Here is a 21022-nt window from a genome sequence, read left to right on the forward strand (position 1 = left end):
TTAGCTGTCAGCAAACATTTCAGTCCCTTAAAGAAGCCTTTTCTGCCTTCTAAAATAGTCTAATTGTTATCTTTTTTTTACTTTTCAAACATCAGGAAGAAATAGAGGACATTCTAAATTGTTGTAGATTCACAGAAATGAAACATTTACTCTAGTTTTTGACGTTTAGATATTTTATTATCTCAGTAGATTATGGGAACTGTTTTGTAGTTAGCTACAAAAAAGAAACCTTCACAAATTTATTTCTAAAAGTAGATCAGTGTGCTCTAGTATGAACCATATTTTAGTTTATAAGGTATATAAAATATTTACATTGATAATACTTACAATATGTATTATTTATACTTAGTAGTAGTAGGTAAAAGCTCTACAGAGGAATACGAGGAAGCACATCCAGCTTTGAAAAGGTTAATATCGCTGGTGGAAATGGTGACTCTTGGTTCTCATTTTTAAGGACTAGATATTAGGAACAGAAAAATCGGTTTGTAAAAATAGCCAATTAGTCTACTTTCTTAGGAAAAATAAACAGTGTGTCACTTACCTGTAAAAATAGGTTTTTATCACCAAAGCTCCCTGGAGAAATAGCTGATTTCAGTTCTAGGGTAGAGAAAGTACAAAGTGAGCTGGGATGTCTTGTGCCAGAAGCAAGGACGTGCTCAAAGACTGACGGGGACATGTCAGAAGGACAGTGGCACCAGCTTGAAGGGGCTGCTGCCCAAATGAGAACAATTTGTGCGTCACAAAGAATAAAGGCAATAAAAGGTGATAACACTGAATAAAAGCAAAAATCCTTAAGTCCAGAAAAGAGGAAAGGTGGTGAGTAGACCTTCTCTTTATGGAAGAGCTCCAGCCAGTCGCAGCACAGCCTGCGAGAGTCAGAACGATCCCCATTTCATGTCTTCAAGTGTAACGTCGGTTCAAGCAGGTATCACCAGTGGGTGCTGAAACCACCAGGTTGTTGACGAACAGGATTCACAGTCTCAAGATAGCATCCCATAAATTATATACCATTTCAGAGGAGGGAAAGTACCTGTTAGTGGAGAATCTGGGGCATGTTACTTTAATTGAATGAATCAATTTAGTATCACTCATAATGGGACAGACTGACATTATGAGCCTCCTCATGGGATGCAGGGAGAAGGACATCATGAGTAGTGTTCTTATCATAAGTAGCTAGCTTAAGTATAATCATAGGGAAATTATCTGACAAATTGGGATTCTACAAAACAACTTTTTAAAAAAATGACATTGTCAAGAAAGACGGAAAAAAGGAAGGACACCCTTCTAGAGACTAAGGAGATAGACAGCTAAAAGCAATACGTGAGCCTTGATTGGATCCTGGATCAAGAAAAAGCATCTATAAAGAAAATCAGGGGAACAATTGGGAATTTCGTATATGGGCTATATATTAGCTAAGAAAGTTTACACTGGTAAAATATTAAGAGTGATGAAGGTATTTAAATGTCTAGGAGGGGTGCTTGGGTGGCTCAGTCGTTGTGTCTGCCTTCGGCTCAGGTCATGATCCCAGAGTCCTGGGATCGAGCCCCACATCGGGCTCCCCGCCCCACATCGGGCTCCCTGCTCCACAGGAAGCCTGCTTCTCCCTCTTCCTCTCCCACCCCCCCTGCTTGTGTTCCCTCTCTCGCTGTGTCTCTCTCTGTCAAATAAATGGATAAAATCTTAAAATAAATAAATAAATAAATGTCTAGGAGTGAAGTGTCATAACGTTGGCAAGTTACTTTCAAATGTTACAGAAAAAAAGTGCATGTATGTGAGAGAGCACAAATATGACAGTATTTGTTACGAACCCAGGGAATGGGTATGTGGGTGCTTAGTTACTATTCTTTCCATTTTTCTGTACATTTGAAATTTTTTTAAATAAAAAATGTAGGGAAAAATAGATCAGCATGAATGTGTTCCAACTCAGGGTTTTATTCTGTCTTTTGGTATTATGTTTTATATTACTGCCCCAATTAAGAAAAAAACTCAGATTATAATTTGCCTTTATTCTGTTTTTCTAGATGTGATACAACAGAAAAACTCAGAAATACTTTGGATTACTTAAGATCATTATTAAATGATTCTACAAACTTTAAACTTATTTACAGATACGCATTTGACTTTGCACGGGTGAGTTCTCTGGAGCCTATCCAGATGTTTCCCTCTCCTCCCTCCCCCCCCCCCCTTTCTTTTTATTGCCTTTTGAGGTTTGTTTTTACATGCTGCAAGCAAAGAAGTTGAGTAAGTTACTCCCAGGGTGCTAGTTAGAATTTCTTTCTACATGTACTCTTTCTAAACTAACTGATTCTGGGCAAAAAAGGTAGTAGGTTAGCAAAAAGCTGTGGTGGCAGACCTTCAAAAGCTGTTGCGAGTGGCTTAGAAGTCATTTATAAATGGGCATGTAATAGATACTTTTTAAAATGTCTTTTAGATAGGCTTGGAAAAGCTTTTCATTCTCATGAAACAACAAATCTTCACCCATTGAATTATTGGAATAAACTACTCAGATCTAATCCAGTTTCACTTTGGGTGCTGTGTTGTATTTGGAAATCGTTTGAACTTCAAACCCAAGTGAATTTCAGTGAACATAATTCAAACATAATTTCTAGTCATCATTTTGAAAAGTGAGCATCTTGTCACATAGCGAGGCCCGTCTAAGTGTGTGACTGTGGTTCTGCTGGAGTGAATAAAGTCTTATTTTTTCAGCCTACTCACCACAGGTAGTGAATTCTGAGGCTCCAGTTGGCATTGCATTCGTTCACACACAATCCACAGCCCATGCAGTTACACTCTACTCAAGAATGGTGTTGTGTTTTCTGTTAGGCTTGTGTGTTTGGTGGATTCAGGTGACTAGGCTTTCTTGATTGATTGTGTTTTAAAGCAGAGAGTTCAGGGAGAGAGAACTCTTTTTTTTCTTACCACCATGCTGATCTTTTTCATTTTTTACATGCTTTGGCTCTGGTTGTTGAGCACCAAAGGTTTACTTGATGGTGAATTCTGGTGCATCTGCAATAACACATTAGTAGTTCTCTGTGGTGTCCTCATTTGTGAATTTTTGCATTTTCATAACCTTCCAGTAAAATCACAACACATGAAAGTTTATAGACATTAGAAATGATAACGGTGAAACTCAGATACAGTGTTCTTCTAAATGGTATTTGTATATACATAGGAATTATTTGCCAGATGCTTTTAGAATAGGTACATAGTTTCTGGGATTAAATATTTTATTACATGAGACTGGTTTCCTCCCATAGTCAGCTGTTTCTTACTGTATGGGTGAAGTTTGTTTAGAAGCATTATACCTTCTCACCAAAATAAGCCCTGTTTTCTAGCTTTTCTGTTTGGGGGTCAGAGTTTGCCACAACTTCAGCTCCAGGTTCCATTTTACTCCCGTCCCCGGCTTGCCCCATCCATGGTGCATCAGCGTGGCCCATCTCAGAAGGGCCCCTTTGCTTGCCTCTTCCTTGGTATTTCCACCATGGCCTTGCCGGTGGAAGCCCTGGTTACTCCGGGCCTGCTCTGCCACAGTCCTCTTGTTTCCACATTCTGTCACTTCTCGTCCAGCGTCACACCAGCAGGGTGTCCCTCATCTGCCTTCAGCCCCAGGGTCACTGGGCCCCCTCCCGGCTCAGCGGAGCCTTCAGTCCCCGGTGCCTTCGTGGTACGGAGTGTTTCACCATGTGTTTGGTGCGGCTGTCCCCCTCGCCCCCCAGCCACTCTGCGTGACAAGCAGGGGCGGGTTCAGTCTACTTCACAAAGGAGGAGAGTGGGCCGCAGAGAAGAAGAGACATTGCACCATGGTCACGCTGTTCATCAGCAGTAGATCCAGAACTCAAACCCAGGTTCTGGCCCCAGTTCCAGGCCACGGGTCACTCCGGGCTTCCTTCCTCACGGGACGCCTGTGTTGTGGTGAAGTCCAGTCAGCTGTTCCCTGAACCTGCCACCTGCCTTTTTTGGCCTTTCTGCTCTCTGCCTTTCGTCATGCCGGACCTCTGCCCGGAGCCCTGTTTGTGCTCCCACGGCTCTCTCCCGTGGCCACGTGGCAACGTGGCCACAGCCCGGGTCTCGGACCCTCCCGTCCTGGAGGGGGTTGGGCGCCTTCCCTGCGTGGCCCTGCTGCCTCCTCTAGCGTGGCTGTGGAGTTTGGGCACAGGCTTTCGTTGCTCTGACAGAGCAGAGGATTACGTACTTGCTCTCTTTGCATCCCCAGTAACAGCCAGCAGAGAGCTCTTTGCTTTTACTGAGCATTGCCAATGAATTAATAAGCCCTGGTATGTAAGATGAGTAACTACCACCCATGTATAATCATTGCCAAATAGATTGAGTTCGGCTAAAATGTGCTCTGAGATGGTTTTGTTATTGAACCCTTTGGTTTGGTTTGGTTTGCTTAGCTGTATCCCACAAGTTTTGAGATATTGTACGTGTTTTCATCATTTGCATTCAGTTCAAAATATTTTCCATTTTCCCTTGTGATTTCTTCTTTGACCCATTGGTTATTTAGAAATGTATTGTTGGTGTTATTTTCCAAGTATTTAGGGCTTTCCAGGTAATCCTCCTATTGATACCTAGTTTAATTCTGTTGTGGTCAGAGAACATACCCTGTGTCATTTCAGTTCACTTACATGTGTGGAGACTTGATCTATGGTCCAGAATATGATCTGCTGTGATGAATGTTTTTTTGTGTAAAACACGTGAAAAGAATGAGTATTCTGCTGCTGTTCGGTGAAGTGTTTTATGACTGTCAATTAGGTCACGTTGGTTGATAGTGTTGTTCAGGTCTTCTGTATCTCTCCCGATGTCTGCCTTCTAGGTTCTGTCCATTACCGAGAGAGGAATATTGAATTCTCCAGCTATGTTCCTCCTGTCATTTCTATCATGTATTCTGAAGTGCAGATACTAGGTTTAGATACAGTTCAGATTGTTACATCCTTCTAAAGAATTGACCCTTTAGCATCATGAAATGTCTCTTTATCTCTGGTAATATTCCTTGTTCTGAAATTTACTTTGATACAAATATAGCCATTCCTGCTTTCTTTTGATGACAGTCTACATGATCTGTCTTTTTCCACCCTTTTACTTTAAACCCATTCGTGTCTTTATATTTAAAGTGGGTTTCTTACAGGTAGGATATAGTTTCCTATAGATAACATATAGACAGTCTGACTGACAGTATCTGTCTTGAGATACTTAAACCATGTATATTTAGTGTAATTATCGGTATAGTTAAATTTACATCTCCTGTAGTATTTTTTTTCCCTATTTGTCTCATCTGTTTTGTTCCTTTTTCCCTTTTATCATGACTTCCTTGGATTGAGGTATTTTTTTAAATGATTCCATTTTAATCATTCCATTCCACTATTGCCCTAATAGCTGCCTCTCTGTTTCATTTTTCTTGTGGTTGCTCTAGGCTTTATGTATGCATCTTTAAATTTTCACAATCTACAAATAATATTGTACCACTTCGTGTATAATGCAAGAACCTTTACGACAGTAGACTTTCATGTTGCCTTCCCATACTCCGCTGCTGCTGTGGTGCATTTTACTTACACATAGACTGCGAATCTCACAGTATATTGTCTTAGTCTATTCAGGCTGCTGTAACAGATGCCAGAGACTAAGCAGCTTATAAGTAACAGAAGTCTGTGTCTTGCAGTCCAGGATCAAGGTGTCAGCAGGTTGGGTGTCTGGTGATTGCCTGAAGCCTGATCCTTGGATGGCTCTCTGCTGTAACCTCATGTGGCAGAAGGGAAGAGAGAGCTCTCTGGGGTCTCCTTTTATAAGGGCACTAATCTGCAGCCTCATGACCTAACCACCTCCCAAAGGCCGCACCTCCTAATGCCCATCACCGTGGGGGGTAGGATTTCAACATATGAATTCAGGGGGCGCCACAAACATCGGACCATAGCATACATTGTTATCATTTTTTTTAACTAGTCAAAAATATCTTTTATAAACCACTGTTGTGCTCTTTAGTTCTTTTGCGTAGATCCACATTTCTTCCTGGTATCGTTTGCCTTCTGCCTAAAAAATTCCCTTTAACATTTCTCATAGTATAGATTTTCTGGTAATGAGTTCTCTAAGCTTTTAATTTGCCTTCAATTTAGAAGGTGGTTCTCTGGATAAAAGATTATAGATTGACTATTACTATTCTTTAATGATCTCTTTCCCTTGTCTTCTGTCTTACATAGTTTCTGATGATAAGTCTGATGTTGTTCATTTTTCCTTTGAACATAGTGTCTTGTTTTCTAGCTGCTTTTATTCTTTTTCACTCCTTTTTGGCAAGTTGATTATGATACACCTTGGCATAATTTTCCTTATGTTTATTCTGGTTCGGGTTTGTTCAGTTTTTTGAATGTGTGGACTTATAGGTTGTATTAAGTTGGGAAATTTGTCAGCTGTTATTTCTTCAGTGTTTTTGCTGTTCTCCCTTACTGTCTTTCTGGGACTGTAGTTATATCTATGTTAGATGCTTGGTATTGGCCCACAAGCCGGTGATTCCATGTTCAGTTTTGGGGTCCCCCCCTTACCCTTTGTAATATTTCTTACTATGTCTGCTGGTATTAATCTTTTCTTCTGCTATTAATCCTAGCCAGTATTTTTTTCATTTTAGGTACTGTATTTTTCAGCTGTAGAAGTTCCATTTGAGCCTTTTTTATATCTGTTTCTCTCCTTGTTATGTGATAATGTCTTCTTCTACCTTCTTGAATGTCTAGAACATGTTTATAACAGGTGTTTTAACAACTTTGTCTTCTGGTACCATCACATCTGTCATTTTTGGATCTCTTTCTATTCCTTAATTTTTATCTTGATTGTGGGTCATATTTTACAGGTTCTTTGCATTCCTAGTTTTTGTATTTTCGTTTTTTGATTGGATGCTGGATGTTGTTGGTTCCTGGGTTTTGTTGTATGCCTTTAAATAAGGTTCAATTTATACATTTTCCTGGTGTATAGTTATAGTTACTTGGAACCAGATTGATCCTTCGAAAGGACTGGTCTGGAGCAGCCTTCAGTTTTGGGATGATTCAGCACCACTGGGAAGACTCTTTTGAGGATTCTCCCTAAGGCCATGTATATTAGGTCTTTCTGCTGTAGCCGGTGGGAGCACAGGGTCTTCCCCAGCCCTCTGGGAGGTCTGGGAATTTCTGCTAACTCCTTTGCAGTGAGTGGTGCCCTCCCTGGACTCTGTCTCCTCTCACACTTAACACAGATAAGTCCTTGGCCAGTGACTAGGGAGTCACTTTGTGGATTTCCAGATATCTCTCTGTGTAGCTCCCCCCTTGCTGGTATTTTGTCCCACAAATTATAGTCACCTTTGCCTCCTTGAACTACAGCCTCTGTCCTTTCCAACTCAGCAAGACCACTGGGCTCGGTTTGGGTTCTCCCTCCTGTGCTCTGGCTTGGAACCTGCCTCCGAACAGTGAGCTGGGATCACCCTAGGGCTTCTGTCCTGTCTCCTTTTTCTCAGCGGTCATGGTCCTGTGTTGCCTGTTGTCTAGTGTGTGACAGCCATCATTTCAGATAATTGGTCCAGTTTTCTGGTTTTTCAGAGGGGAAATCTGATTTCTCTAACTCCGTCTTGGTTGGCAGCAGAACTGTATCTCCTCTTTTTTCCCCTCTAATATTTATTTGTCCCTACTAAAAAAGGACTCCTAGAGGTAACAACATATAATTAACACAGCAGACCTTTTAAAATCAAACTTTTAATAGAAATTAAGCTTTCTTGTAGTTTTAACATCCTAAATATTCCCTATTGTAAGTAACAGTGGCGTATGTTAAATACTTTCAATTATATTTTAATGTATGAGGAAAGAAATTATGATACAGTACCAGAAAATGATAAGGTGACCTCTTTGACATCTCTCCACCAAGATTATATAGCCCTCTATGTGGGTGTGATTGTTTTTTCCCTCACTTTCAGGACTTGTAGCCAATTAAAAATAGTGGTTGGCTATAAAGTTATATTATTTTTCTCCTAATTTCATTCTGACTTGAACTTATTTATAGTCTTATGGATCAGTCAGAGAATTGTGAAACTTTAGAGCTGAAAGAAGCCATAGGAGACCACTTGGTCCAGTGTTGTCATTATGCAGATGATGAGACTGAGAGCCAGAGAGGAGGGGACAGCACGAGGACAACACGGGGCTCTCACAGAGCCACGCTGCCTTCCCTACCTTGAAACTGTCACCATCTTGTGGCGTCTTGGTAGAGGAAGACGGTGGGACACACATTCAGGGGCGGAAATGGCCAGTTCTTTCATACAAGTGGGAATTTATGCAGAGAGGTTTTTTCCCCCAGTGTAAATATTATCATATAAACAAGAATGGTTGTATGGACTCATTTAAAATAAAACAGCCATTTTTTCTTCATTCCTTTTTTGAAAAGGACCTAGCGAGAATAAGATTGGACAAATGGACTGAGGTAAAAGACTAACTACAGTAATTTTGGTTGATCTGGGGATAGTTATTAAATACGTTAGGTTTGATGTTTCTCTGTTCCGTGTGGCGGAGGCGGGTAGCGCGCTGAGGCCCCAGAGCCAGCGGACTCTCGGGAGTTCTGAGGACAGAAGTCGGGCTGAGGAGGGCGCTGCGGAGGGGCGCGGGGAGGGGCGGGGACAGAGTGGGTGAGGAGGCTGTGGCCGTGGGGGGCCGCCTAGAGTGCCGGGGAGGGACGGGAAGGGGGGAGGGGGGAGGAGCCACCGGCTGGAGAGCAGGGAGGCCTTCAAGGTGAGGCCAGTTCTCTGGCGGGAGTCCTTGCCCTCGCACCCCTTGAAGTCCAGCTTGGAGAATTTGTCACGGAGGGTTCCATGGAGGCAGGAGAGCCCGCGCTCGTCTTCCTGGGAGGCGCTGTCGCGGGGTGAGTGGGCGGCAGGGTGCTCCCCGCGGGCGGGGGCCCCAGCACCTCTGGGCCGGCTCCTGAGGAGGTGCCTCGGGACAGTGGCAGGGGGCACCCGGCCTAAAGCTCCTGTGTCGTCTTCCTCTAAGTGAAACAGCCGCTGAGTCATTTCCATGCAAACCAGAAATGACGATGAGTGTTCTTCGTAGAATCTAAGGAAAATTTTCCAGGCCTTGTTCAGCAACCCATGTTGGCGGAGAATTGGGCCTGACTCTAACCTGTGAGAGTCTGTTGCCATCATTGGAGCCGCTTCTGCTTCTCACGTCCACTTAAGCGACAGAACTGTCTAGTTTCCCTCTCCGCCCCCCCCCCCCCCCAAACACACACACACCCACCCTCCCTCCCTCCACTTTTTTTCTCCTGTTTTCTTTGTGAATTAGGAAGAAAACAGAAGGTGGTCCTGGGCCAGGACAAAAGTAGGAAGAAAGGGTAGTCCGCTAACCCCAGGTCCGTTACCCTGAACATCTTGTCCGTTTTATCTTTAAGATTACTCTTTGGTGGTTGGGTCACACACGTTTGCTGAGCAGCTCTTCGTAAAGCTAAGTGGACTTCTGTGCCTCTGAGTATTTGGGCTTCTCTCCCCTCGTTCGTTCTCAGGGAAGTCCTGTGGGACTCAGTGAAGAGCTCAGGCTTGGGCTTGACTACCTGGTTCAAGTCCCAGCTCTACGACTTGATGACTGTCACTTAGCTCCCCATGCCTCAGTTTCCTTATTTATAAAGTGGGGGCTATAATAATGCCTGTCCTGACAGAGTTGTTGTATTAAATGAGTTTAAGGCACCTCAATTTTTGGTGCAGATGAAGTTTCTCCATAAAAGTTACCCATAGAATTAGGAGTAGTTGTTGAATTATTCTACATTGACATTATTTAAGTTGTCTGCAAACCTCAAGTTTCAAATAATGACTTGTTTTCCAAGAGTAGTGCTTACAGTAATAGAATCTCTGCCAAATAAAATGACAAGGAAAGACTGCCTGTTGGCAGAGTTTTTCTTTTATTTTAAAGGAAGTGTCAGTAGTTTAGCTTAATTAAATAATTGTCTTGCAAACATTGTTATCTATAAATGAATGCTGGGTAAGTTCTAAGAGCAAAATTATTTCATTTTTCCCAATGGGAGGGCACTCTTGGGTTTTTTGACTTTTTGCTTGTTTTTAATGTGCATTTAAAGAAACTGACTCCCACTCAGAAAACTAATTTAATTGTATTTTCAGTTTTATAAACTGAACCATATTAAAATTCGAGTTCTTTAGCGCTATCTTTACCTTGCATTTGTTTTCTTAGGTAGCTGTGTTAAGGAGGACTGCATTTTCTCTTTATTTTTTGTAATCCCTGTGGTGTCAAATAAGAATTGCAGGACGTGTATCATAGGTCTTCAGTTTAGGCCTTTTGATTTCATATACCAACTTCCGATTTGGCCATTTATGTTTGTGAATTGTGGTTACGTATATTGTTTCTTGAGTTCATGTAGTCTCTCTTAAAAATATTAGGGATTTTTTGAAGGTTTTCTTCTTAGAATTTTAATAATTCAGCGTTCCTCTTTTCACATACAAGTTTTAAGCTGTTAACACTTTGTGAAAATTGGAAATAGATCATCTGGAACAGTTGGGGACCTCTGATACAACATATCTGGATACCTATGTGTTGAAAGATACATTTTGTAATACCATATTTACATATTTAAATTGCTTTGTTTCTGTTATTGTTAAGTCATTTGAGCCATTTAAGAAAAAAATGCTTAATTTTCACATTTTACAAGACGACTTATATGGGAACAGTCTTACATAAACAAAGGTATTTTAGATAGATAGATAATTAGATATTAGAACTTTAGATTAGACTTTAATAAAATTTCATCACTTTCTGCATTAGCTGTTGTTAGACTTTAGCTTGAGGAATGCATTTATTCCATATACAACACATAACTTCCTCAAATCATCAGAGTACATTCCTTTGGTTTTACGGCTGCCACACTAAGAGGCCTGATTCATCTGTAACTGCTCTTTTAAAATCTGTGTTTAAGGAAGACAGCAAGGCAGAATCTAGTTGTGTATTGTAGGGAGTTAGTGTTTCTTTGGTGTATAGAACCTGTTCAGTTCCTATTATTACTTGAAAAGTAAAATTGTTTTTTAAGTTGTTATCCTAGAAAATGAAAGTGCGTGAAATACATACCTCCACATCTTGGGTCAGGTCAGGAGTAGGCAGGAAGGGAAGTTTCATTTCTTCTCCTTTAACCTTGATGGGCCTTCGGGGGGGTGCTGACTGACTCTTGACAGTCTGCCTCAAGGGCCTTTGTGCTTAGATTCTGACCTTGAGATGCAGAAATCGGTCCTTTGCTCCTTGGTGCTCCAGGAGCAGAGGGTCATAGGGTCGGTGTTGACAGCGTACTATTTAATTTCTTTCAAGGAGCTTCTGTATGTCTTTGCTGTACTCCTTGAATTTGTTAAGGTGATTTTTTTTTTTTTTTAACTGCCCATGATGTTGATGGCTGCCTCAGAGCATCCTAGAAGATTCATTTCACTTTTGATGGGGAACCCTTTTGCAGAGCCTGCCATTAGGATCATTGTCCGAGAACTCCCTGGGCGTGTCTCCAATTTCGCTGTTTAGGAGATGTGTGCTGTGGGAACTCTCAACTGTGCTGTTCCCAGGAATTTTGAGCGTTTCCAGGCACGGTCATTTGCACTTAGTCCTGTCCCCGCACCGGCAATGTTGGTTACCCGCGAGATGGCACTGTTGGGACCGTGCGTGCATCCGTAATGTCTTTCTCTTATTTGCTAGGCAGAAGATGGTGTTAGTGATTGCGAGCTGCCGGCTAGCACCCTTGCAGAGCAGGAGTCAGTGAGTGCGGTTCAGCTTCCGGTCCTGTGAGTCTGATGCCTTCCCTCCATGTTTTGGCATCACTGCCAAACACATGCATTGAAATCCTTCATGACCATCAGTTTGTCAGATGATTCTATTGTTGCAAAGAGTCTGTCCAGGTCCTTTGTATCTTTTTTTTTTTTTGTCACCTTAGTGTATGTCCATTGTGATGGGGACAGAGGCACTGAGGTTGGAAGAAGGCACGACTGTAACCAGGGCCAGACTAGCGACTTCAGGTGTAGGGAGTGAGCACAAACTCGTCAGAGGGAAAGCTTTCGCAGGATGCCGGCGGCGTCAGCCCCGTGCTGCGTGAGCGGTTGTTCAGCCAGTGAACTTTGGGCCCAGTCCTGTGGTGCCGCGTGTGTTTTCAACAGTTTACTCGTTGTTTAATTTATTTATTTATTTGTGGATTGCTTTATAGTGTGGTGTGCTGTTGCTGTGTGCCACACCTGTGTCACAGGGTACGAGGAAGTTTTCCCTTTGCTTGCACGGTGCCTCACCCAAGTCTGAGCCCCTGAAGTGCAGCAGACCAATGAGGTGGTTGGCAAAGGTGGGCAATCTTGGGAGCACCTTTTCTACTGTCCTCCGCTCCCTGGGAGTGAGTCCTGCGGCCCTGAGCAAGACCGTGTGCATGGCCAGGAGACAGGCAGAGAACGCCGTGGAAAGGAGGTCCCACCTGTTTGCATTGGCCTGTGGAATTGGGCCTCCACCATGATCAGACTCAGTTGTGTGGCCTGTAACGGAGAGGGCTGACTTGGAGCCGTCTGACCTGGTCTGTTGGCGAACGGTCGTTAACGCTTTACGACTGGGACCGGAAGACAGACCTGTTGCACATCTTCCTGTATCTGCATCTACTTTGTTTGCTGTTGTTCAGTGAGGCCCTCACATTTGCTGTATTGTTCAAGTCCTTCACTTTTAAATCCAGTGTCATGGCCAGAAATTCTGTGTGTACTAAAGAGCACTTCAGCGTTAGAGTCCTTGAGGTAACGAGTGGCTGCGTACGTGGCCGACTGCGGTGGTCACGGCATCATCCCTTAATGTGACGAACGTGGAGAGTCCGCCCCAAGTGGGACAGCCAGGCACTCGCTCCCTTTGTCGAAAAGTACTTTTGCACATTCCCACTGTAGTTAAAATACCACAAGGAGACTAGCTTTGGATACGTGAGGTGACTGCTTGTGGTCCCAGGTCCTCTGCCCCTTTACCTAGAGACAGCCTGCTTGTAGTTCTGGAGTGGAAACTTGTATGAAAGGTGAGAACGAGAAAGTAGGATCCTTAATGGCAAATATAAGTGAATTTGAACTTAATCTGCCCATATTCAGGTTTATGTAATATTGCTTTTCTGGTTTCCTTATAAAATGTTGTCTTTCACTTGGCTACTAGTCAGGGGTTCTGCTAAGAGATTCCACATCTAATAAATCCAAGGTAAGGAGGACTGCAATAGGTTAGACTGTTTTCCCCTCAGTGGGTGGATGAGTTTATCCTCTCAGAATCTCCAGAGCCCCAGCATTTATTAGGAGTTGAATTTAATTCCAACATTTTTAGGTTCAAGAAAAACACTTACCATTGAAATAAAATTGTTGGAAAAATGATTTTTCTTAAGGAAACCTGATTCTTAAGCATGGAAATTGAAACCTTTAAATTCCATTTAGTTAAGTTATGGGCTTTGGGGTCAATAATTATGATTTGGATAATTATCATAAATGTCACAGCAAGTGACTTGAGTTGTAGATTTTTCTTTATCCCATGAAATAATCATAGATACATGACTACATAACTAATTGATTTTGCATTAGGGCGATCACTCAGTTGACGTAAATCTTTCCCACGGTAAATTGATATAGCACCGAACCTATTAAGCCCTCCATTGTGTCTGACCGCCTCCCCTCCCCCCACCTCAGGCTTGGTTCAGGGTTTTTACTTTTATGGTGTATGATAAATGAGCTGTTTACTAATTTTGTGTTGAAGTGAAATAGAAATTTGGATTATTGGAATTTATTATTTGGGGGCATCTGGCTCATCCTTGTTTTTGTTTGTTAAACAGGAAAAGGACCAGCGCAGCCTAGACATAAACACTGCCAAGTGCATGTTGGGACTGTTATTAGGAAAAATCTGGCCCCTTTTTCCAGTTTTTCACCAATTCTTAGAGGTACCAAATTGTTATTTTATGGAATGTATGTTTGCTTGCTTAGAACTACCAAGTATACTTTATTTAACCATTTCACATAATTTTGTTTGTTGTACTTTTCTGCCTGTAGGAGTGATGGTGACGTAATTGCTGTCCGTGAGCAGTTCCCCGTTTTCTCTGGGTGTGTCTGGGGGGGGGTGTACGTGCCGCATCACTTCCCGTGTGGGTGCACCCGAGACAGCCACGGCTCTGTCCTTTCCGCTCTCTTGCCCCACTGGAAAAACTTGACCTCCGTTAGGATTTCCTGCTCTGTATAACGGTAGTAAAACAAGATTCACTTTTTTGTGTGGCTATAGGTGAATTTCCGCTTTTATGAAGCAAAGGTTAAAAAACAGCCATCTGCCTTCTTATTAAAAGAAGTTTGTCCTGTATTGTTATCTACTCTTATCCCCAAGAATATGGGCACCTAGGTCAGTCCAGATGGTAGGCACACCTGCAGCCTCTCCCTCAGTTTCTGTTTTCTGTTTGCATTAGAAAAAAATCCAGCGCTTGACTCCACTGTGGTTTGTTTGCTGTAAGTATTAATGATCAAACATTTTGAGCTGCTGGTTATCAGGAGCTGGTTTTGATGCCGTGTGATACTGTAGGACCTGGAAGTATCTGAGATGTGAGTTTGAGCTCCTGGGTTGGTCACAGACGGCATCCTTCTTGCCCTGCGGACCCAAACCCCTTAAAAAGTGCCCTTTGCCTAAAAGGATGAGTGAGGGTCCTGGGTCTTTGAGAAAAGCCTGGGCCCTACCCTGACTCCAGCTTCACTCTTGTCATAATCTCTTAGAATTCACTTTATGCAATGGTCCAGAAAAACTTTCAGCTGATCTGATTCTTTGAGGACTGTTATTAAAAATTGCTTTTAACGTTACTAACCAGGACTCCTCAAGATGGGTCTAAAAACTAGTTTTACTTATAAGAAGCGTTTGTTGACGTGACAGTCCGTGTCTACAAATGATCTGTTCTCATTTCTCTGGCCATCCCGTGAAATGTTAGCTTTCTTTGGAAAACGAGTAGAAATAGGTCCTTGTTCTCAGAGTGGAGCAGAATTTGAGCCCCAGTGCAAGGAGTTTTTTAGCTGAAAGGCCTTGCCACAAGCAAGTCTGACTTTGCACGATTCCAGGAGCATCTTCAACTGTTTCCATGACTGATGTTTGCTTTGAGTTGCTTCGAAAGTTAAACTTGTAGTCTGTGCTTTATTCTTTTACATTAGTTTGCTTTTTTCTTTTCAAAGGACACAGGAACCTTTCATTTGAGCTTCTCTTGTGTTTGCGTCCTCAAAACCGTGGGCTCAGCTCTCTCTGCTTTTTACGTACTCGTATTGTTTCCCAGTGTTCCTGATTTTTAGTGGGTAGGATTTAAAAACTGTTGGATCTGGGCTTTATTTTTCAGTTTTTTTTACAGGAATTGTGTACTTTAAAAAAAAATACCTATGGCATATTTCTTGTCTGAGAGGAAAAGGAAAACTACTTCATGGGTCTTCTAATTTATTACTTTTATGATCAGTATGATTAGAACAGTAACTTTCTTCAACGGCTAGAGCACCTAGTTCTGAGACCGCTGGTGGCCCTTAGTAAGTTCCTGGAGAGTAACTCCCTGTTGTGTGTACTTGACAGTGAGCATGCTGATCAGGGCAGGGATTATTAATGGGAGCTACTCTTTATTTAGCACCTGCTTTCTGCCAAGCACTGAATGAAGTACTTTACATAAATTACCTCTTTTAATTCTTGCAGGATCTCTATGAAGTAGGTTAATTATCTCTCTCTCTCTCTTTTTTTTTTAATAGAAGGGCTTTTGCAGTCTAGAAATTTCACTTCTAGGGATAAAAATCATGTTTCTTTGATGTGCTTGTCATTTTGTGTTGAGCCCTCATAATATTTTTCTAATGGGAATTGTCATCTTAAGTTCTACTCTTGCTCTCTCTCATCCTTCTCCTAGATTGGTGCTTAACATACCTCAAATGGAAAGAGTTAACCTTCATGAACTTTATTAAGTTGATTCATACAGCAGTTGAAACCGTGCCATTTGTTAATTGTAAGTGTCAGTAATTCATATTACTTTTCCCTCCATCAGCAATCAAAATATAAAGTTATTAACAAAGACCAGTGGTGCAATGTGCTAGAGTTTAGCAGGACAATTAACCTTGACCTCAGCAACTACGACGAAGATGGAGCGTGTAAGTACGGGGCGCTGGGCGCTCTCACACACGCACCCCAGCCCCGCTCCGCCCTAGCCCTGCCCCCAGCCCAGCCCCAGCCCCGCTCCGCCCCAGCCCCGCCCCCCGCCCCAGCCCCCGCCCCAGCCCCAGCCCGACGCCGTCCATCCGCACACCGTCCTCACTGGCAAGAGCCTTAGCCGCTTTGTTTTCTGTTTCTCTGCAGGGCCAGTTTTGTTGGACGAGTTTGTGGAGTGGTATAAAGACAAACAGATGTCCTAGGACTTTATGCATAGCAGCGAGAGAGTCACTGTTACCACAGATATGTCAACCATTAGCCATAAATTGCTGTTTGTATCGAAGCGCATGCTGCTTTTCTTGCACTGTCTCCCCTTTGCAGGGACGTCGTGGTGTTTGCTGTTGAATGGGCCAGCTCTGCTTGCTGTGTAGCATTGTTCTCTTGGAAGGCTGCTTCGCAGTTTGTATTTACACTACAGATTGGTGAATTTGCCAACGTCCTCACTGTGATGATGTGTATATTGCTGTTTAAATTTTGTATATGTGTATAAAAAGAAAAAGCTTCACCTAGAGATTATTTCTGCAAAACTGTATTGTAAAAATAATTTTTGTGGCATATTTCTAGTCCCTTTTTTCAAATGAACCAGTTATACTTTATTTGGTCTCCAACGTAGCATTTCAGAACACAAGAGAGAACAACTGTTACCATAAGCAAATGTTGCCAGAATTAACCTCATTGTTTTAAGAGGCCAACTTTTGGAAGGAGGTGGGAATCAGAACTTTTCAGAGGCATATGCCAAATATAATTTGGTTTACTTAAATAAGAGTGTTTTTAAATGATGAAAGGTACAATTATTTGAACATCCAGACATGTACCGTGCCACAAATCATTTCCACCACGCAAGGTGTAGGTTTTTATTCTCTGATGTTAAAGCCGTAGTAGTTTGAATATAGGTACAAATGAACAAATTAAAATTGCACCTTTTTTAAATGAGTTTGAAACTCGAAAACTTCCTTTACTGTTTTTTTTTTTTTCCCCCCTTTTGCCTTCTCCTGGTCAGTGTTGGGTCTGCTGATGCTTCCCGTGCCATTCTAAGTAACATTGATTTTTGCCTCCTCTGTGGAAACCTAATGGTTCGCTGGCAATTTGTAACCGCAGAGCACTTTTAGTTGTGGTTTGGATTTTTAGTTAAGCGTTTGTGGTGTCTAATCTTCTAGTTTTTTGGAAAAAGAACTATACTATAAGTGAGAGGTGTTTTGTTTTGTTTTGTTTTCTTTCTTTCATGCTAGGCTTTTCCTGGCAGAATGTCCATTGCAGGCAGTGGACACGAAACCACCAGCATTGAGCTCACTTTGTCACACAGTAGGACCTTTCCTGGAGGGGCCACTCGTCATTCATTACCCGAGTAATTTGTACAGAAAGGTGATAGCCATTATATATGTGGATGAGGAAACAAGAGTAAACAGGACGGTATTTTTAGGTTTGTATTTTATGTCTTTTTTTTTTTTTTTTTCCTTGCCTTATCCTTCTTGAGGAAATGTATAGATAACATGTTTTCCCCTCAACTATCTGGTGCTATTGAATGACTAATTTAATCCCTAAAGTTTTGTGAAAACATAAAAGTCTAATGATTTAAACCGAGTAAAAAGCTAATGGTGCATTTGAACAGGTGAATGCTGCAGGTATGAGCAAGATCCATGATGGAATAATGATTGGAAGAGGTTTGGGTTATTGCAAAATCTGGCCAAAAAATCTTTTGGACTAAATGTGAACCTTTAAATGGCATTAAATGAGTAAAGCACACAGACAATGCTACTCCTGACCACTATTTCACAGTTTCTTTGCAAACAGTGTTCAGATTTTCATATTATTTTTTCCCTAACTGAACCACCAAAGACAGAAATTTTGTATGTATATACGGTGTGTGTGCATATACAAAATCATGATATGGTAGAATGAAATCACTTCCTTTTTCTACCAAACAGAAAGGTTTGGTTTGCTGTGAAATAAACCAGAAGTGTGAAAAACTCTGTAGTGATTAAGCAGACTTAATCATTCCTTGCTTAGGAATGGTAGACTCACCTCTACCTTACAACTTCATACCAGTTTGCACAAGTTAATATCCGAAGAGAATAGAAGATGTTGATGGCAAGCACAGCTCTTGGGACCGATGTGTTGCAAGGGGTTCCATCCCAACAGGTGCCTCGTATTCCAGTGGCAATGGGCCAGAGGCAGGTGTGCATTTGTGAAGAACTTGATTCGTTTTCAGAAGTATCCCATCCCGTAAAGTTAAAAAAGAAAAAATCACACTTTAAGGGCAACAGTTCTTAGATTCGATCAACTCTAGTTTTGTTTAAACAAATATAAATCATAGATGAAATTATTTTAAAAGTTATGGTTAGGAACTGGAGAATGTTTTGAAACACTAAGCACAGTTAATCGTAACATAAAGGGATTGTTACAGGGAGATGTTACATTTCAGCCACAGTGAACATTTTGATGATAAGGGGAAAAACCCAAGGAAAACCTATTCGTGATCTAGAATATGGAAAGTGAATATTCCAAAGTGATGGTAATCTTGTATATTTAGAAGACTCCAAATAATTTTTGAGCTCCCTGGAAAAATAAACCTCCATGACTGTGGAGTGCTTGCCCTTGGTTCTTGATTTTATGCAGTTATTTTTAGGGAGAGGAAAAGGGGCCAAACGTGTAATAAGATACTTTTCTCTTAAAAATGTCCCTAAGTTACATAAAATTGAGCAGTCATCAGACACTTACTTACTGGCTAATGTTAAAGAAATTAGGGTGCCTTCCTCTGGTTTTTCTTTCTTACCTGTCTACACCCTTTCTGTCTTCCCACTGTGTCTTGAACTACACATCGCAATACTGTGTCATCATGGAATACAACATTTTGGTGTTTACTGGTAGGTCAAATTTCGTGATTTGATTTGCCGTAAACACCCACTGTAATGTTACATGCAGCTTTTTCGAAGCATGAACTCCAAATTAAGTTTTCACAAATCTGACTAGACAAACCTCTAGCTGCTCCTGTAACAACACACATCTGTTGCCTCTCCGTCTCCATTTCAACAGTGCTTTTGAAGTTTCTACAGAAAGCTTTCCAAGTTAGTTTGTGCCCTTGGTTTTTTTTCTTACAACTGCTAAAATACCTCTGTAAGCCTTATCTTTTATTCTTTCATATGTTGTATAATAAATGTATAGAATTCATTGACCAGCTAAATGTTGGGTGTCTGTAAATGAGACCAAAACGTGGGTTGCTTTTTATCATAAGATCTTTTCCCCTGGGGGTTCCTGTTAAATGGACAACAGCCAACCTGTAACTGTGAACGCCTCGTGTCGTCAGTAGCTGCATTCCATCCATAGACATGTGCAAGTCCCGTGACTCCAGCTTAACTAAAACACTGTTATGCCACCTAACTTGAGTGCAGCAAACTGGTTTTAGGTTTTAATGGAATTGATGTAAAATGATATCCCATAAATAAAAAGTATTTGTGTTTGGTTTCAGAACTGATTTGTGAATTCTTTCTTCTCTTCTTGGGATTTTGCTTCAAAAACCACTTAAGGTAGTTTTAAAGTATTTTCTCTTTTACTTTTTTGTCCCCCCCCCCCCCCCCCCCCCCCCCCCCGCCGCCGAACTCCCTCTATTGGGGAATTTCAAAGCTACAGAAAAAAAAAATGCAGGAATAATATAATGAACTTCAACCCATCTATGTACCTATCACCTAGATTTTCTGCTTGTCAACATTTTGCCACCTTTTCTGTGCCACTCTGAGTGCGTGTGCACCTGTGTGCGTGCGTGCGTGTGTGTACATACGTACACTTCTCTCTGTGGATACGCTTTTTTCCTGAACTGAAAGTAAATTACATTATGATGCTTCATACCTAGTATTTTGAAACAAAGACATTTTTATAACCACAATACAATGCTCACACTCAAGAAACTTAACATTGATACAATTCTATTACCTAATATACAGTCTAGATTAAAATCTCTCTATTTGTACCAATATTGGCCTTAATAGCAATTTTATTCATAATCCGGGGAAAAGCACTGTACCTAGCTGTCCTGCCTCTTTAATCTCTTTTAATCTGGAACAGTTCCAGATATAGTACAAACACTCCTCAGCCAGACAGTGAGTTAAAAATATATACAACCATATGCTGTGTATTTCTAAAACACTGAGCTAACAATTGAGTGCTTGCGATGTGTCGGCGCCAGGCAGAAATGCCCACTTTTACTGCCTCCAGCATCATCCAGTTAGTCTCTAGCGCGTATCAGCCCTGGTTACCACTCTCTGAATTGTCGCTGATGGCAGGATCTCTGGCACGGAGTGGGTGCCCAGAAAATGCATGTGGAAGGAAGCAAGTCACAAGTTCGTGCTGGGCAGGGAATTGGCAGGACCCGAGAAACCTCACATAAAGATTAGAGAACCCACAAGGACCGACCAGACTTCAAGACCCCGAGAAGCTTGAAAGTAAGACAGGAGGCAGAAGACAAGATTCCTAAAACACAGAATCTCCAGGTACCCAGTTTAAATTGGTGATGTAGATGGTCTTTCCACTGTAATTTGGACCGAAGCTGGGATCAACTCAAAATACTCTTGCAGAAGCCTACAAAGATGGTAGGTGGAGATAAAGAAAAAGCTTAATTCTATATGGATGGCAAGCAATGAGAGATGGCCAGTGGTAGGACAGGGGACCCAACCTGGGCTACAGCAAAGAGCAGGAATTCACGAGGCACTTCATCCAGCGCTACAAAATAGGACCACGAGGTGGGTTTCTCCGGGCAATACTAGTCCACATAAAAATTCACAAGAGTTGAAATAGAGCTCTCCAGCGGTGTAACAAACAGGATAGACTGGGGAGAGAATAGATCACCAATGCCTGCTACACACACGCACGCACGC

At 41.8% G+C, this 21022-nt stretch overlaps 1 protein-coding gene across 3 annotated transcripts in view; it reads left to right on the forward strand.

Annotated features, from left to right (window-relative positions):
• Positions 1-19622, forward strand: part of DCUN1D4 (defective in cullin neddylation 1 domain containing 4) — a 69460-nt gene extending 49838 nt beyond the window's left edge. The window contains exons 8-12 of one of the 3 annotated variants that reach the window (XM_032400343.1): positions 2022-2130; positions 11667-11726; positions 13789-13893; positions 15994-16096; positions 16302-19622. In XM_032400343.1, the coding sequence (XP_032256234.1) occupies positions 2022-2130; positions 11667-11726; positions 13789-13893; positions 15994-16096; positions 16302-16357 (433 nt within the window). In that variant the 3' untranslated portion in view covers positions 16358-19622. Of the gene's footprint in view, positions 1-2021; positions 2131-11666; positions 11753-13788; positions 13894-15993; positions 16097-16301 lie in introns of those variants that run through there. The other 2 variants (XM_032400344.1, XM_032400345.1) reach the window with 2 other exon arrangements.
• Positions 19623-21022: the final 1400 nt, after the last annotated feature.

The sequence above is a fragment of the Phoca vitulina genome, unplaced genomic scaffold (genome assembly GCF_004348235.1).
Source record: "Phoca vitulina isolate PV1807 unplaced genomic scaffold, GSC_HSeal_1.0 scaffold3, whole genome shotgun sequence".
Classification (NCBI taxonomy): Eukaryota; Metazoa; Chordata; class Mammalia; order Carnivora; family Phocidae; genus Phoca; species Phoca vitulina.